Here is an 18,392-nt window from a genome sequence, read left to right as displayed (position 1 = left end):
AGGTCACAGAGGCCACAGCGCCAGTGCAGGCAGGACCACTCAGGGCTCTTCAGGATGAAGGCTCCAGACACCTGACTAGGAAAGACCAGGACCTGAGGCATTGGCTGAGGGTCAAGGAAAATGATAAACATCAACTGCAGTATTTTATTCATAACCTTGTTATGTATATATTTGTATATTAACCCGGTATTATATTATCTGTAACTCATATGTGTTACCCAATTTTTCCTTTACTCTTTCCCCACTATCTTATTTAAGGAGTGTTGGTGGTGATTAATTTTCTAGTATAGTCTTTAGGCTGTAGCGTGTCCAAGTGGGGTGCCTCTGAACCAGAAGAGGAATCAACAAGCTCAGACACATGGGTGGTCATTGCATTGTTGACATGACCTTGGCTGCAGGATGTTAGGCTGGGACTCATTGCTGTTGCTGAAACTGGGAGGCCAGTAAGGTAGGAGGTGGGTACGGACACTGAGACCCCCAAGGGTGCCCACATTGGGTGGTCTGTCACACAGCCTCGAACCCTCACTATGTGTCACAGCAGCTACAAGTCTGGAAACTGGGCCCTCACCAGCTGGATCCCATGTTGCGTTCTGTGATGGGACCAGTGTGAGGTTTGGGAAAGCCGCTGTGGCTTGAGCAGGTGGCAGGCACGAGGTTCTGCCAGCAGCCCCCCAGAAGTTGCCCACATCAGAGTGGAAGGCAGCCAGGAACAGGGTGGCGGGTCTCCGTGACTCCTGTACTTCCCCATCTCCTGACCTTGGCTCCCTGGCCTCCATCTCTCTGTAGTAAATGTGTTTTTGGCTAAAATTCCTCAAGTGGTTTTGATGTTCCTGACCAAGCTCTGTCTAATAAACCTGCTGACCAGGGGAGGAACGATTCTCAGTTCTCTCCTCGATGGACACACCCCTGCCCTACCGTGGCAGGAGAGGACAGACCACCCTCCCGTCAGTGCGTGAACTACCTCTTCCCACCCCGAGGCTGCAGGAAACTCCAAGCGCCCCCCTTTGGGGTTGGGCCGTCCTCAAGGGCTGACCCATTAGGGCTCAGTCGGGCCCGAGGGCTCTTCGGGCAGGCGGGACCGCGACTGCAGGGCCTCCTCGTACTTCTGGAGCTGGGACCAGAAGCCCGGGTTGGGCTCGGCCACCGGGCGGGCGCTCTTCACAATCTGCAAACGAGAGGCTTTGGCTGGACACCGCACAGCATTGGCTGCAAGCTCCGCGGGTATCCCCGAGGCCCCGCCCCCACGACCGGGCTCTCCTCGAAGCCCCGCCCCCACGAGCGGGCCCTCGGCCCGCCCAGAAGGCCCCTACTCTTCCCGCCGGAAGCCCCGCCCACGAGAAAGTCCCGCCCTACCTGGAAGGCCCGCTCCCGCGTGACGCCGCGGTGACGCATGAGGTAGGCGGTGCAGACGGCGGCCGAGCGGCTGCGGCCGTTCTTGCAGTAGACGAGGCAGGCACCACCGGCGCGCACCGCGGCCTCCATGGCGGCGCAGGTAGGCTCCAGGTGTGCCAGCAGGTCCTCAGCCGGGTCGTCGAATACGGGCACGCGCAGCTCGGTCACGCCGGGCGCGCGCGGGCCGGGCTGCTGGCGCGAAACGTTGACGCACAGGGTGACGCCCGCGCGCTCCAGCAGCACCGGGGCGGCCGCGGCGCTCGCGCTCCCGAGGAAGAGCGAGGGGGCGACGCTCACGAACAGTGGCGGGGTGGCCGCGGTGACCCCGCGGCGTCCGGCTCGTTCCGCTTCCATGACCGGCTCTCGGGCCCCCAGCCCGGGTGTCTATTTTGGGCCGTCGGGAGGCCGGCCGCGCGCCCCCGGGTCCTAGAGGCCCCCGAGGGGCGCCCCTCCCTTTCTCCCGGGGCGGGCCCTGTAGTAGTTGTGCACGAGCGGGCACGCCCACAAAACCTTGGCCGCCTCCTCATTGGCTAGGTCTAAACGGGAGAGGTCTCCTCTGATTGGCTGAGGCTGGGGGTTGCGGCCATTGGCTGGCCTGGTGGCCATCGGAAGAGTCTGAATGGCCGCAGTGAGGTGGGCGGGTTCGGGTTGCTGGGAGGAATGGGCCTCTCCTCGCTGGATACCAGAGCCCCGCAGGTTGCAAGCCGGGACATCTGAGAGTAGCTGGTGCCTGTCCTTGCGAACGTGGAGGTTTCCAGCTGGGCGGGGCTCGGGGAGGTGCGCTTCTCAAGCTGTGGCTGATGTGCAGAGGAGCAGGGGACCCTGTCACAGATTCTCATCTGGGCACTGACCGGTATCCTCCACATCGTTTTGTAGGTAGGCCCCTTAATTGCTTCTCTTATAGCCGCATTGCCAGGTGAGGTGCCCTTTAGTATAGCTTTATGTATATTCCTTTTTGTTATTTGTTTCCTAATAAATCACCGTGTAATTTCTGCATTTTATTTTCTCTCTTATTGTAAAACGTGGTTCATATAAAATAAAGCTACTTACCGTTAGCTTTTCATCATTTTTTCATAGACCAGTATTTTTGTTTTTATTTTTCTCAATTGTTTTTTTTTTGCGTTACTACTGTAACTTTAAAGAATTAATACCATTTAATTACACAGTTGCCATGTAAGAAGCCCTCTTCAATAGATTTTTCTGAGGTCCAGTGTCTTTCAGGGGCCGGTTTCAGTGAAAGGTTAACTGTCTTCCAGTCCTGCATGCATCTAGTTATTGCCGTTTCAATTCTATTCTGATAATATGAAAACATTTTTTCTGGTTTATCTGCATCATTTACTTAAGATTTGCAATCCGTTCTATCAGAAATTATTCTCCAGTACACCCATGCCCCCCCCCCACACACACAGAGTACTCAATAAACCTGACAAAATGAACCTGTACAGTCTCTCTGGGTGACCTTGATTCTCTCCATTCTAGCCAGAGCCACCAAGCATTGGTAACTGTCAGATCTTTTTTGCTACCTGGGGCTCTCCCTTGAGCTAAAGTTTCAAATGTTGGTGTGTAACCAGGTCTTCACTGGTCTTCACAGGTCCAGACATCACCTACGTAGAGGCCTTCCCAGCATCCATTTCCCTCTTCTGTGGCCTAAGGAAGGATTCTGACTTTCCTGGGATGGGATTCCCATTTTCCCCAGAGTTCACGGGAGCCATCCAAGTAGGTGGAGTTTCCCTGTCCCCCAGCTCCAGAATCGGGCTTCTGATTACGTCCAGTCAGTGACGCCTATACCCCCATGATTGCTTCAGGAAAGGGCTTGGGCTGCCATATGAACCAAAGAGGACAGGGGCTTGGAAACCTCTGTCCTCTCCTTATGACCACAAAGGGAAGCCAGCCTTGGTTGAAAGCACAGCTGAAGAAATGGTCCTCGAAGATATTGTTGGGCCACTGAATCAAACCAAACCTGAAGAGCCTCCAACTTCTGGACTGTTTGGTTTCCTGAGCCATCCACTCACCCTTTACTGTTGGATATTTGAGGTGGATTTTCTGTTCCAAGGCCTCTTAACTGATAACCTCACACTCCTTCACCCCATGGAGTTAATGAATCGGTAACAAGTCATCCTGAGTATCTCACATCCGTTCTCTCCACCTTGATGGCTGTGTTTACTTTGGGCCACCCTCTTCTGGGCTTGGCACCAGCCTCCTGAGGGGAGCCTTCCAGCCTTCCTCACTGTAGCCGGAATATGCTTTTTAAAGCAGTGCTTTTCTGAATGTTGGTCCTGACTCAGCAAGTTGTGATCCGTTAGTGGGTTGTGAAATCAATTTTGTGGGTTATGACCTACATTTTACTTTTAGTAAAATGGTATAGAAAAGAATAGACTACATGAAAATATTAGGGTGCGTGCATGTAGCAGAGTGAGTTTTTCCTTGTAATTTTTTGAGTTATGTTTGTACTGGCTCATGATATGAAATGGGGTATTACAATGGGTCCCAGGCAAAAAGTCTTGAAACCTCTCAGAGCACACATCTGACTGCACCGCCCTCCTGTTTAAAAATGTCTTGCTGCTTCTGTTTTTAACCTGGCATTCAAGGCCCCTCCTGCTTTGTCCTGTCCATCATCCTTTCTCTCTGTTCCCTTGTCACCTACAAATTGGCACTGGCCATCTACCTCTACAAGGATTAAATTATGAGCCGCTGCAGCTGCTGACCTTCAACACCTCCTGACAGGAGTTCAGGGCAGAGATCAGGAATGTGGCACTCTGTACTCTAGGAAAAACTGGCAGAACAGTTCTTCAGATGGTTAGATATTTTCAGGAGAAGATTTTATGAGCCCAATTCTTGCATCTCCTTGTACCTAGAAAAGCACTAAAATCCTTCGTGGTGACGTCTGCTCCTCGTGACCAGCAGAAACCTTCTGCAAGAAATATGTGCTTGATTGCATGTACTCCCCCTTCACCAAAATCACATATATACTGACCTCCCCGCTACCTGTTCAGAGCAGTTTCTCCGAGCTATCTGAAATGCTGCCTCCTGGGGTATTGTCCTCATTTTGCCCCCCAAAAAACTTAACTCATAATTCTCAGGTTGTGCTTTTTCTTTTTTCAGTCGACACCACCTGCCCACCACACCATGGCCCAGTGGTTTTCAAAGCGTGGTCCAAATTTCAGCATCAGCAGCAGCATCTGGGAACTTGGTAGGAATGCACATTCTCAGGAGTCCGCCTACCCAGGACCTGCTGAACCGGAAACCCTGGGAGTGAGACACAGGAAGCTGTGTGTTACCATGCCTTCCATGTGATTCTGATAAAAGATAAAAACCTAACCATCATTTAGTTGATCTAAAAAGTCATTTAAAGCAAGATTTTTACCCACTCCCTTAAACATTGTATTTTGACCTACTACCTGTCATGTATATCCACTCATTTTCCTCTGATGAGTCATGACCACACATATACATCCGCTCACTTTTCCCTGTGGGTCAGCTGAGGCGTTACTCATAGTGGCACTCGGTGCCTGGCCGTGACTTCCAGTTTCCCTTGCTTTCCTTCATGTGAACTTAAAAGCACTTGAGAAGCGATCAGCCAGTAGAATCCTTTTGGAATTTTTTAAAATATTTTTTTACTCACAAATCTTTTACAGTGTCTCACATGCATCTAATTTGATTGCAGTTTTTAACTGGCTTTTGTTGACTTTTCAAAGCCTTCAACTGAATTTTAATAGAAATGCCACTCTTCTTCCCCATGCACACATCATCAACCATATTTCACTAAATTTCATAACTATAATAGGTTCAGCGAGTATTTTCAGATTTGCAAACACCATCACCGGTCATTTGAACAGCTAACTTGCTGAAAGCCAGTCGTCCTAAAAGTCAGTTTGCTGAACTACTAATTTGCTGATTTTTACCAAGTTTATTCACCAAAAACTAATATTCTTGAATATTGTCGATGAATATTAATATATTTTTCCTATGAAAACATTCTTTTGGAATATACTCTTCATCATTGTAGGACTTGTATCAATTTGTGGAAGTAGGGCTTTTTAATTGTATGCCTGGTTTTTAAAAATACCAGTGCATATATTCTTATGAACATAAGCAGAATTTCAGCATTTCATATTGCATTTTTTTCCAGTTTATAGAATTTTCCAGAACACCTTTTTTGGGCCACATGTTAGTATTTAGAATTGTTTTGCCAACCTCACGAAGTTGTCAGATTTGCTGAAACAAATAGTTTTAGCTGCTGTTCAGTCAGTCTTTTATTCTGGGTGATATGTGAGTTTCCTAGAGTCAATGTAACAAAGCATTACAACAGACCCATAGGCTGAAAACAACCGAAGTGTATTCTGCCCTCTGTGTTTGTGTCTCCAAATCTCCCTCTCCTTGTAAGGACACTAGTTACTTGGTTTGGGGCACACCCGAATCCAGTCTGACCTCTTCACTTGATTGCACCTGTAAAGACACTGTTTCTGTATAAGGTCATTCACAGGGGTTAGGACTTCAACTTACCTTTTTTTGGGGGGTGGGGTGGGCACCGCTCAACTCACAGCAGGTGGTATGGTTTAACAGGAAGTTTTAGTTGACTGCTGTTCTTTCTCTTTTCACAAACAAGTTTTAAAGGCAGCACGGTGTGTCTCTGCTTAGCTTCGCAAGCTGCAGTTGGAGCAAAGCAAAGATGGGACCTGAGGGGAAAGGATAAGAGGTGGAGAGGGGATCTAGGAACCAAGGTGGTACTGGGGGGCTGAGAGGGGAGCAAGGGAGAAGAAAGAGGTGAATTGGGAGACAGATCGCAGGGTGGAGGAAGTGCCCCTGGAACCCTGGGGTCCCGGCACAGCTGCCTTCTTCCCACCACTCCAGCTCGTGGGAGAGGGCCTGTTCATCAGGTTTTCTTACCCCTTTCCCCTGCTCTAAGGGGCAGTCTGCGTCGAGAACCCCAACCCCTGCGCCTCCAGAGGGCCCCCCCCTCGCTCGCTCTCCAGGAAGCCCCGACTGCTGCAGTGGCGGAAAGGCCTCACGCTCTTTCCCAGCCTTGTGTTTGTGCATGCGCTAGTCCAGTTCCCTGAAATGCGCTCTCTTTTCTGTTGAGAGAGCTCCTACTCATCCTCTGAAACCCTACTTAGGAATCTTCTCCCCATAAAGGTTTCCCCAGTGACCCCCTCGGTCCAGACAGCTAACCCTTCTCTCCAGTGACCCTCGGCTCCTCCTTCATCTTGTTCCCCAACCAGGCCGTGAGCTCCCGCTCCGTGCCTTCCACAAACACTAACTGAACGGAAACGACTGGCTTTGGAGTCAGGCAGGGCTTGATCAAGTATTGGCCCTACCACGTCCTAGCACGTGGCCGTGGACAAGTTAATTTACTCCCTTGTGCCTCAGTGTCCTCAGGTGTCACACGGGGCCTCTGAGCTCTTCCCGGGGGGCGTTGGGAGCTTTTAGCGCTATCTCCCCCGGGGAGTCCCTGACCCAGAGGCTGACCCGCCGTCCTCTGCTTGACCGCGAGAGAGGTGTCCGAGGTGGAGACCGCCGGCCCAGGCTCCGCAAGCCGGGTGTGAGGGTCTCCGCGGGGCACCGGGCGCTGGCCGGGGGTTGGGGGCGGGCGGCCTGTGGGCCCTGTGAGGTCACAGAGGGCCCCCCCCCCGCCCTACCCGGGACACCAGGGGGTGTGGGCGGGGCCGTGGGTATGGGCGTGGCCGGGCGCGGGGATTGGCCGGGACCCGGAGCCGCCTGGGGCACGTGTCGGCGGGCCGGTCTCCAGGGAAACCTGACTCCTGCACCCTGAGCTGTGCCGAGTGGAGGCTGGCGAGCGGGCTGCGCTGCGTTTGCCACAGCCCTGCGTGGACCCTGTGCGGTCGGTGAGAGCTCTCTGAGCTTCGGTGCGGCCCCGCGGCAGGGGCATGAGTGGGGACATCCCCGAGCTGCGTGGACGCGGCGGTGGGGGGCCTGTGCGTGGGCTCCACGCCCCCTGGGCCTGGCCCGCTGGTCTCCCTGGGAGGGGAGCAGAGCAGATTTGGGATCCGACGTGCGTGAGAGGGTGTGAGTGTAGGGTTGCGTGGGGACCGGGTCCTCGCCGCCCTGGCTCCCGAGGCCCGCGGGGGAAGGAGGAGCCTGCTGTCTGTGGCCCCCAAACGTGGACCTACTGTAAGGTCGCAGGAGGGTAGCCCAGCCGGTGCTTCCTGTGGTTCTAGGGACACCCTCGGGGCGCTGGAGGAGGTTTCCCTGGGCGGTTCCAACAGGGTCAGGGCGTCCGCCGTGTTAGGGGAGAGGGCCTTGTTCCTCTGAGGCCCATGGTGCTGTGGGCGGGTCGGGGGGCGCCTGCCAGGACCCCTGAGGGCGAATGTGGGTCCCCGGCTTTGCTTCCAGGTTCGAAGAGGAGAGACATGGAAGATCGTTATTCCTCAATCTCATATTATGAAATCCCAAATGCTGGCAATTCTGAAAACCAGGTGGAGGAGGGGGGCAGTGTGCCTGCTGCTGCCGGGACCCCGGAGAGCTCCATGCTCGGCACCAAAAGGTGTGGGAACCCTCCCCAGGGTTGTTCCTTCTGAGGGTGTGGGAATCTGTCCTGGCCCCTCTCCTTGGCTTGCAGATGGCTGTCTGCTCTCTGTGTCTTCTCATCATCTTCTCTCTGTGTGTCTCCCTGTGTCCAAACTTCCCCCTTGTATAAGGACGTCAGTCACATTGGGTTATAAGGACATCAGTCACATTGAGGTCTGATGGTAGCTCGATCATGACCTCATGACCTCATGGTAGCTGGATCGCCTCTGTGAAGATGCTGTCTTCAGATACAGGCACAGTCAGGTCCGGGAACTTAGAACTCCCAACATATGAATTTGGGTGGGGAGAGGGGGAGAGGAACACAATTCAACCCATAACTACAGGTAAGAAAAAGAAAAAGAAACCAATTCTGAGCCCCCAGACTTTATCATTGTTGCATGTGGGCCTCTATCCTTCCTGGCTTCTCTCTGCAGACAAATAACAATGTGGCAAAGAGAGATATTTGTGTTTGCAGCAGGCGAATCCCTTCTTCGTTGGGCAGGTGCTTTGTTAAGCCTCCGTGGCTCACGGCTGGCATTTGAGGCTGGCTGGTGGAGGGGCTCGGTCTGAGGGTTCCATGCGTGAGCAGCCCAGCCAGGCCATCAGCCTGACGGCGGCACAGGTCTGTAGGCCGGAGACACCCCGGCGCAGCATCCCCCAGAGAGCCCTTTAGAGTTGGGAAGGAGGTGGGGGTGGGTGTGAGGGGGCGAGAGGTGGGTCTACTTTTAAGTCAGTGCTTTCAGCTAGCAAGAGCAGGAAAGAGGCAAAGCTACCGTGGCACGTGCTCTGCCCCCTTGCTGCGCGCCTGCCCATCCTGGCATCCTCCCCTCAGTCTGTGCCCCTTGCTAGTCGGCTTGCTGTCCCTCACGCTGCTCTCAGACCCCTCCCCTGGCCCAAGGCTTCCTGTCCTGGTCCAGATGGAGTGTCAAGCCAAGGGGAGAGGCCGGGGGCGGGGGGTGCACGCTGGGCTGGGGGAGGAGACAAGGCCCCCCAGTGCACAGTTGGAGTGGGGTAGCCACTGGGCTCCAGGCAGTGGGGCTGGCCTGGGCTGGAGAGGGCCGCCTGGCCCGGGCTCCAGGGCACTGCAGCCGTTATCCTTGTCAGACAGACACGGCTGCACACTTAGTGCACTTTCCACTTCTATGTGACCCTGGGCAAGCACTGTGCCCCTGGTGCCTCAGTTTCCCTCTCTGGAGAACAGGGATAGCTACACAATCGGCCTCAGGGGTTGCTGGTTGAAATAAGACGGTGTGTGGTTCTCGGTACCCAGTGGCCCTAAGACCTTCAGCCAGCATCGGTCTCCCCTCCCCCTGCTCTTCGTCTTCCTAGATTCATCCCGGAGGCCCCAGAGGGGGAAAAGGAGGAGCCCGAGGGTCCCCTTAGGGAGCAGGACCTGAAGGAGGCCTACATCGAGCTCATCCAGGGTGTGCAGGAGTGGCAGGACGGCTGTGTCTACCGAGGAGAGTTCGGGCTGGACGTGAAGCTGGGATGCGGAGAATTCTCTTGGCCCACGGGCGAGGTAACTAGCTCCCGAGGTAACTAGCTCCCCTCTGCTCCCCCGGTTCAGCCAACCATGGCCTGTCTCTCTCCTCCTAAGAGGCACGTGCTGTGAACTTGTAGATCCACCGATGGGAAGGATGCTAGGCAAATGTCCTTCCTATTTGAGAAACACGCAGAGAGACTTCTGAGATCACGTCCGAGGTTCGCCTGGGTGTCCACAGGCTGCAGCTCGGGAAACTGTGACTTCAGAAGATAAATTCTTATTCTAGGCAAATTTTTAAAAATTGCGAATTACTGTCGAGAGTTGTATATTTGTATTGATGAAATTGCCTTGTATTTAAGCTCAAACAGAAAAAATGGATCTTCCTAAAAGTGAAAGTGCACTTTTGCGCCGCTGCAGCAGGCAGTGTCAGGACCTCCTCAGTGGGGACTCTGAGGGGCCCGTGGCAGAAGCTGTTGGCGCCACCTGGCGTCCCCGAGAGGGTGGAGCAGCCATGCGTGTGGCAAACCTGGGGGTGTGCTGTGGCCTGGGGGCTTAGTGCGCCTCCCCCAGTGGGAAGCTGGCTTCTGAAGGCTTCCCAACAACGTGTTGCATCCCTGCCAGCTGCACGTGTGCTGGTGGAGGATTCTGCCCTGCTTGCAGGGTTGTGTGGTTCAGTGGAGACTTAAGTGCATCTTTTGCTTGCAGATAATAAAAACCGTCTGGAGGCACCGTAGGGGTGTGTGCATTTGGGGGGGTTGGAAGAGCATCAGAGGGCAGGACGCCTGGCACTGAAGCTCTTCTGGGAAGCAGTGGCACAACCTGGCACAGCCTCCGAGGGGCTGTGTAGGGTCCCGGCTCTGCCCCTCTCTCTTCCAGGCTTGGTTCTGCCTCTGGGGCCCCGGCTCACCTGGTTTTGGTGCCCAAGGCTGGGGGACCTCGCCCAGCCCCTCACCTCCTGCACTTAGTCTCCCTAGTTCAGGGGAGAGCGGGGCCGGGAGGCAAGCGGGGGTCTTGGGATGGAGCCTGGGGAGCGGTGGGGGCAGGGAGGGGGCAGCAGGAGCAGCTGCAGGCAGAGGCGGAGCTTCTGGGCCCCCAGCCCAGTCCCACCTGGAATGCGCCCCCAGCTCGGAGGAGCCTCCAGACCTCATGTGAGGACAGAGGCCGGGACCTGAGCCTGTGCTGAGCTTCTGCCAAAGAATGCACGGCATCGTGACCCCGATAACCCAAGCGCTGATTTTTGTTCAGCATCTGTTTCTTTAGTCCTTGGCTAGTTCCTCTTTTACCCAACACTGTGGTGTCCAGTGGTCAGACAGCCCACGTTCCCAGCTGTGGTAGGTTGGGGCCCACTGACCAGTCCTCCTGGCCCCAGGTCCTCGCCGTGCAGGGGGACCACAGCAGGTAGAGCATCAGCTTTGTCACTGCCTGGGGGGACGTCTGGGTCCACCGAGCAGATGCTCCTGCAGCCATGGCAGCTCCTGAACCAGAGAGGCCAGGAGGACGAGAGGGTGTGCAGGCCGAGAGCAGCGGCTTTACATGTGTCAGCTGTCTCTGAGGAACGGGCCCAAGCGCGTCAGTCTGTCTGGTCAGATGAGGCTCCGGCTCTGTGTGGAGGAAGGATGGAGAGGGTCCTCCAAAGCTGCGCCCTCCTGGGAGGGGACAGAAACCCTCTCCCCTGCAGGCGAACCTGAGGATCCCCCGGGGGGTTGGATTCTCCTTACAGTTCCACACAAATGGTCTGCAACGTGGCACCTTTTTTCAGTTGGGTAGACTCTGATAGGCCCCCCCAAATCATACAAATGGAATGAATGTGGGCAGCAGATGGGCCGTCCCCCGCCCAGTGCCTCACTTCATTTCCCATGCAGCATGGAGTAGCGAAAGCCCACCGGTGAAAGGCAACGGGGGCAGATTGGTAGGTTCTTGTAGACAGAGGGTATACTAGAGGCTGGCTGGTAGCCAGAGAAAACTGGGGAAAAGGGAGCAGAGGGGAGGCTTGCAGAAGCCAGAGCAAGCCTCAACAAACCTCAGGGACCGTCTCTTCACAGAGCCTTCATTTGACTGGATCAGACTGAGGAGGAATTTACATCCCAGGACATTTTTGAAAGTAATAGAGCAATAGCTTGAAATCCATGGCACTAATATATGGTGTGGTCATGAAGAGAGATGGTCAAAGGAAGCCCTGCCCAAACCACTGTCATCCAGGGTGGCTGTGAGTGACCCTCCACCCTGTCAGGGGCAACAGCTGAAGCTTCACACTGCAGGGGGTGGGGGGAGGACAGACACAAAAATAATTCAGCCAGTCAGTAAGCAAATAAGCAAATAACAATAACAAGCCCAGGCACTGCGGGAGCACTAGTGCCTGGAGTGGCTACAGTATATTATCTAAATCGTTGTCTTCAACCCATAATTACGAGACATGCAAAGAAATGGGAAAATATGATGCATACATTGGAAGGATTAAAAAAAAAAAAAGAGATAAACAACAAACTGCCAGTGAGAGCACCCAGATGTCAGATTTAACAGAGAAAGACTTCAAAGGAGCCATTTAAAGTATGTTCAGAGAACTAAGGAAGCCACAGTTCAAGAGGTCAAGGAAGGTATGATGACAACCTCTCAGGTAGAGAACATTCATAAGGAGATACATAGAAATTATTTTAAGAAGAGCCAAGCAGAAATTCTGGAATTCAAAATCAGTACAGTCACAAGAATGAAAACTTTACTAAGAGGGGCACAGCAGTGACAGAAAAAAGGAATCAGCAAACTTGAAGATAGATTGATAGAGATGATGCAATCAGAAGAAGAGAGAGAAAAAAAGAGTGAGGAAAAATGAACAGAGCCTCAAGGAATGTGAGACAGCACCGAGCACATCAGCATATATGTGATGGGATTGTGGGGAGGGGGGGATGGGGCTGGGGTGGGGGGGGAGAGAGAGAGAGATTGAAGAATATTTGAAGAAATAGTGGCTGAAAACTTCACAAATGTGCTGAAAATGTTGATCTATACATCTTAGAAGACAAAGGAATTCCAAATAGGATAAATGCAGAGAGATCCACAAACAGACACATCATAGTAAAATTGCAGAAATCCAGGGCCCATGAGAAAATCTTGGGAGCAAGAAGAGAAAAATGACTCATTACATATGAGAGGACCCCATGAAATTAATTGTTGACTTAGAGGCTGGAAGATAGTGGGATGACATTCAAAGTGCTAAAAAAAAAAAAAAAAAAAAAATTCAACCAGAATTCTTAAATCCAGCAAAACTATCTTTTAAAACTGATGGCAAAATAAAAACATTCCCAGTTAAACAAAAGCTGAGAGAATTTATTGCTAGCAGACTTGCCTTAAAAGAGATTCTAAAGGAAGATCTTCAGGTTGAAAGCAGCCAACTGAGAATCCTATGTCCAGAAAAGTTAACTTTCAAAGATGAAGATGAAATAAAGGCATTCCCAGATAAACAAAACCCGCTAGTAGTCTGGTCTTACAAGAAATACTAAAGGTGTTCTGAAAGCAAGTGATCAGGTGAAAATTTCTGTTTACACGAACACAGAGCACCAGCAAGGGTTATTATAAAAGACAGTATAAATAATATTTCTTGCCTTTCCTTATCTTATTGAAATAGCAATTATATAAAACAATAGGTATATAGTTTCTACTTCTGGCATGATAGCATGAGGTGGTCCACAGACCCACTTCCAAGCAAGACTGTTGAAAATTATGATAATTTAAAAATCCAACCATTTAAAGTCTTGGTAAATGGTCTAAAGATCATAGAGCATAACATTTATTGAAGAAAATCAAATTTGGTAAGAATGGAGAATCTGTGGTATTCAGATCTCCCTTTCCCCTCAGCTCTGAATATGAGGGCTGTCTTTCTGGGAAGGGTAGATGTCAGCAATTCTCATCCTGTCCCCAGCCACCTGACTTTGGTATGTCCAGGGAGTGGGGCTTCATTTTTATGCTCAGCCCCCAATTTATGGGACAGAGGCTCAACCTTCAATGTGGTACCACTGAGAATACTGGGGCTCTGATCGCTCTTGCCCCAGCTAGTAAGGCAGAGATTTCATGCTGGGAGAGGCAAGCTCAGAAGACTGGAGGCTATCATCCCCGACGTCCACTGACTGCTCAGGTCCTAAAGTGGGAGTGTCACTAAGAGGAAAGTGTGCCGTTGTCCCCACCATTGTCCCCAGCACAGCGCCAGAGCCATGGCTCAGAGATCTACCCAGGGGAGAAGCACACCATAAAACAGAGAGCACTGAACCTCACCTCAAAGGAAATTACCTCATTGGCAATAGAGCATGGAGACATTCAAGCCTAATGGTCTCTCAGAGTCAGTGGAGGTTGTGGCGAAGGCAGTTGTTAAGGAGACTGTAGATTCATTAGAGATAAAGGCTAAACTGTAATCTGGCTGGTTGCCAAAGAAACCAGGAAAGAGGCAGCTGGGAGGAGCCCTCCTGTGGTCAGAGCAAATCTCAAATACTGACCTTGGGAACTATCCCTTCAATGAGCCCTAGTTTGACTGAACCAGTCTGTGAAGCAATTTATGCCCAAGAGCACTGTTGAAAACAGTAGAAGAATCAGTCAGCAATTAATGGAACTAAACATCTGGGTGTGCTCCAGGAAGGAGACAGTCAGAGCCCTGCCCAAACCACAGTCAGTCCTGGGTGACTGTGGGCATACCCACGCAGCTGCACCTTGTGTGGAGCAGCATCAGAAGCTTCACGCTGCAGGGGGGATGTAGACGTCACAGCGTTAACCCAGCTGGCCACTGAGCAAATAACAGTAACCAGCCCCAGAGAGGGAGAATGATGATGAGAAATGAACAGGTCCCCGGAGAAAAGCGGGCGCCACCAAGCACATCGATATATGCATAACTGGAGTACCAGAAGCAGAGATGGGAGAGACAGGAGCAGGAAAAGTAGTCAAAGATATGATGGATGAAAACATCTCAAATTTATTGAAAAACGTCAATCTATATATGCAAGAAGCTTAATGAACTCCCAACAGGATAAACACAAAGAGACCCACAAACAGCTGACAGCTAAATGAGTCATCACTTACAAGGGAAATGCGGACAGTTAAATGATTTATCACTTACAAGGGAACCCCAATAAAATTAGCAGTTGGCCTATCATCAGAAGCAATGGAGGCCAGAAGGCAGTGGGATGTTACAGTCCGAGTGCTCGAAGAGATAAACTTCAACCAAGAACCCGATATCCAGCAAAGCTAACTTAAAAAATGAAGGTGAAATAAAGGCATTCCCAGAAAGACAAAACCCATAAGAATTTGTGACTAGTAGTCCTGCTTCACAGGAAATACTAAAGCAAGTGACTCCAGATGGAAATCAAATCCACGTGAACAAAGAGCACTGGCAAAAGTCATTGTAAAAATGAATGCGTATTTTTCTTAACAGATTTAAAAAGCAATTTGCATACTAATTTATATATAAGCAATTTATATAAAAATTAGTATAAGTATATATGTATGAATTTTATTTATATATAATGTGTGCATATATATTAATATATATTTGTAGATGTGTGTGTATTACTGAGCCCATAACATATGGAAATGCAATATATTTGCCAATAACAGTAGAAAGGAGGTGGGTAGGAGGAACGATGTATTGTAGTAAGAAATGACTCCAGATGGCAGCCCAAATTGAGAAGAAGAAATAGAAAGACCCAGAAATGATAATAAGTTTAATATCACAAAAGCTATAAATACATGCTTTTTTCAGCTTCTTTAGTGTACACAAAATTATATAACTAATCATAACACTGTAAGATCGGGTTTGTAACATTTACAGATGTAATATGTATGACAATAATGTCACAAAAAGGGAGGAAAGAGGCCAGAGCTATATAGGAGTTACTCTTTTATATCTCACTGGGATTAACTTAATATGGATCTGAAGCTGATTTTGATAAGATTCATATGGCAAACCCTAAAGCAACCACTAAGGAAATAACAAATTATAGTTTGAAATTAATGAAGAAAGTAAAAGTTACATTAAAAAGTATTCACTTAATGCAAAAAAGTAAATAAAGGAGGGGTAGAGGAACAAAAATATTATGAGACACATAGAAAACAAAATGTAAAATGGCAAATGTAAATTCAACCATATCAATAATAACATTAAGTGTGAATGGACTAAATAATCCAGTCCAGAGGCAGAAACTGTCAGACTGAATAAAAATAAAGAAGACTCATCTATATGCTGTCTATAGGAGACGTATTTTAGATTCAACTATACAAACAGATTGAAAGTGACAGGATAAAAAATCACATATCATGAAAATAACCACAAGAAAGCTGGAATGGCTATACTAATATTAGGAAAAAATGGACTTCAAAACAAAAAAATATTACTGATGATAAAGAGGGACATTTAAAAATGATAAAAGTCAATTAATCAGCAAGATAAAATAATTATAAACCTATATGCACCTAATGGCAGACACCCAAATACACGAAGCAAAATCAGACAGAAATGAAGGGAGATACAGATAATCCAACAATAAAATAATTGGAGATGTCAATCCCCCACTTTCAATAGTTGATAGAAAAACTGGGCACAAGATCATAAGGAAACAGAAGATTGAACAATACTATTAGACTACAAGACCCAACATATTTATGGAACATTCTACCTACCCAACAACAGAATATGTATTGTTTTCAAGTGCACTTGGGACATTGTCCAGGACAGATGATATGCTAGGTCATAAACCCACAAAACTCTTAATAAATTTGTAGGGATAGAAATAATACAAATTATGTACTCTGGCCACAGTGGAATGAAATTAGAAATGAATAACAGAAAGAAGTTTGGGGAAATCACATAAAACAACACACTCCTAAATAACCAGGGGGGTCAAAGAAGAAATCAAAAAGGAAATGAGAAAATGCTTTGATATGAATGCAAAAGAAGACACAACATACCAAAACTTATGGAATGCAGCTAAAGCAGTGATTATAGGGAAGTTTATAGCTGTAAATGCCTATATTAAAAAGAAAAAAAAAATCTCAATCAGTAACCTAACCTTCCTCCTTAAAACTTTGGTGGAAGAATAGCACACTAACCTAAAGTAAGCTAGTTAGCTAGCCAGATAAATGTGTGTCTGTTAGAGCAAACATTAATGAAATAGAGAACAGAAAAACAACAGAAAATCAATAAATCCAAAAGGTGGTTCATTGAAAAAAATCAGCAAAACTGACATATCTGGCTGCACTGACCAGGAAAAAGTGAAGACCCAATTTACTAAAATCAGAAGTAAAAGAGGGGACATTGCTACCAAACTTATAGAAATGAAAAGGATTATGAGAGAATACTATGAACAATTTTATGACAAAAATTGGATCACTGAGATGAAATGGACAAATTGCTGAAAACACATGATCTACCACAACTGATTAAAGAGGAAATAAAAAATCTACACAGACTTATAACAGCTAAGAAGATTGAATAAGTAATAAAAAACCTCCCAACAAAGAAAAGCCCAGGCACAGATGGCTGGTAAATTATACCAAACATTTAAAGCAGAATTAACACCAATCCTTTTCAAATTCTTTCAAAAATTAAAGGGAACACTTCCTAACTTATTTTATGAAGCCAGCATTACTCTGATTCCAAAGCCAGACAGTGACATTATGAGAAAACTACAGACAAATATCCTTTATGAATATAAATGCAAAAAGCTTCAACAAAATGCTAGCAAACCAAATTCAGCATCATGTCAAAAGAACTATTGAATATCTGACATGACCAAGTGGGATTTACTCCAGAAATGCAAGGGTGGTTAAACAACAAAATAATAGATGTAATACACTACATTATTAGAAATGAAAGAAAAAACTGTTTCAATTGATGTAGAAAAAACATTTGATGTAAAAAATCCAACAGCCTTTCATGATAAAAACACACAACAAAGAATAGAAGGGCCTTTCCTTAACCCAATAAGGGGCACCTGCAAAAAACCCCATAGCTAACATCAAACTCAATGATGAAAGACTAGATACTTTCTCCGTAAGATCAGGAAGAAGACAAGAATGTCTTCTCTCACCATTTCTATATAATATTGTATTGGAGTTGTTAGCCAGTGTAACTAGGCAAGAAAAATAAAAGGCATTCAGGTTGGAAAGGAAAAAGTTAAACCCTATTTGCAGATATCATCTTACAGATTGAAAATCTTAGGAAACCACTTTTAAAACTAACAAACTAGTATTAAACTATTTTGACTACGTATAAAAATATTAATATTAATCTAAAAATAAAACTATTACACTATTAAAACTAATAAATACATTCAGTAAGATTGCAGGATATAAGATCAACATACAAAAATCAATAGTATTTCTATACAGTTGCAGTGAACAAACCAAAAGTGAAATTTAAAAAACAATTCCATTTACAATGGCATCAATAAGAATAAAATGCTTATGAATGCATTTAACAAAAACAGTGTAAAATTTATACTCTGAAAACCACAAAACATTGTTGAAGAAATTAGAGGAGGCCTCAATAAATGGAAAGACATCTCCCTATCAGAATCCCAACTGACTTCTTTGTACAAATTGAGAAACTGATTTTAAAGTTAATATGGAATTGCAGGGGTCCCAGAATAGCCATAACCATCTTGAAAAAGAACTAAGCTGAAGGACTCTGACTTTCCAATTTCAAACTTACTGCAAAACAACGGTAATCAAGATAGCATGATACTGGCCTAAAGATAGACATATAGAAACAATGGAGTAGAATAGATCCCAGAAATAAACACATGTGTCTATGTCAACTGATTTTCAACAACAGTGCCAAGACTTTTTAATGAGTAAGAACAGTCTTTTCAACAAACGGTGCTGGGACTACTGGTGATCCACACACAAAGGAGTGAAATTTGACCCGACCTCACACCACATACAAAAATTAATTCAATTTGGATTGAAAAGCTAAATGTAAGAGCTTAAACTATAAAACTTTGAGAAGAAAATACAGGGA

The 18,392-nt window shown here is 47.9% G+C and overlaps 2 protein-coding genes across 2 annotated transcripts in view; one reads left to right on the top strand and one right to left on the bottom strand.

Annotated features, from left to right (window-relative positions):
• Positions 1-145: 145 nt before the first annotated feature.
• DUSP28 (dual specificity phosphatase 28) lies at positions 146-1,860 on the bottom strand. Its single transcript, XM_061189060.1, has 2 exons — positions 1,354-1,860; positions 146-1,165 (listed from the first exon to the last, which is right to left on the bottom strand). The coding sequence occupies exons 1-2, from the start codon at positions 1,744-1,746 to the stop codon at positions 1,037-1,039; spliced, it is 522 nt and encodes a 173-aa protein (XP_061045043.1). The 5' UTR covers positions 1,747-1,860; the 3' UTR covers positions 146-1,036.
• The window catches only part of ANKMY1 (ankyrin repeat and MYND domain containing 1), a 36,692-nt gene continuing 19,194 nt past the window's right edge, over positions 895-18,392 (top strand). The window contains exons 1-5 of the mRNA XM_061191453.1: positions 895-948; positions 1,041-1,221; positions 1,265-1,492; positions 7,744-7,894; positions 9,247-9,452. Coding sequence (XP_061047436.1) covers positions 895-948; positions 1,041-1,221; positions 1,265-1,492; positions 7,744-7,894; positions 9,247-9,452 — 820 coding nt within the window. The remainder of the gene's footprint in view (positions 949-1,040; positions 1,222-1,264; positions 1,493-7,743; positions 7,895-9,246; positions 9,453-18,392) is intronic.

Source organism: Eubalaena glacialis, chromosome 1 (genome assembly GCF_028564815.1).
Source record: "Eubalaena glacialis isolate mEubGla1 chromosome 1, mEubGla1.1.hap2.+ XY, whole genome shotgun sequence".
Classification (NCBI taxonomy): Eukaryota; Metazoa; Chordata; class Mammalia; order Artiodactyla; family Balaenidae; genus Eubalaena; species Eubalaena glacialis.
The sequence above is the reverse complement of the archived record's forward strand: the minus strand, read 5'-3'. Positions and strand labels throughout refer to the sequence as shown.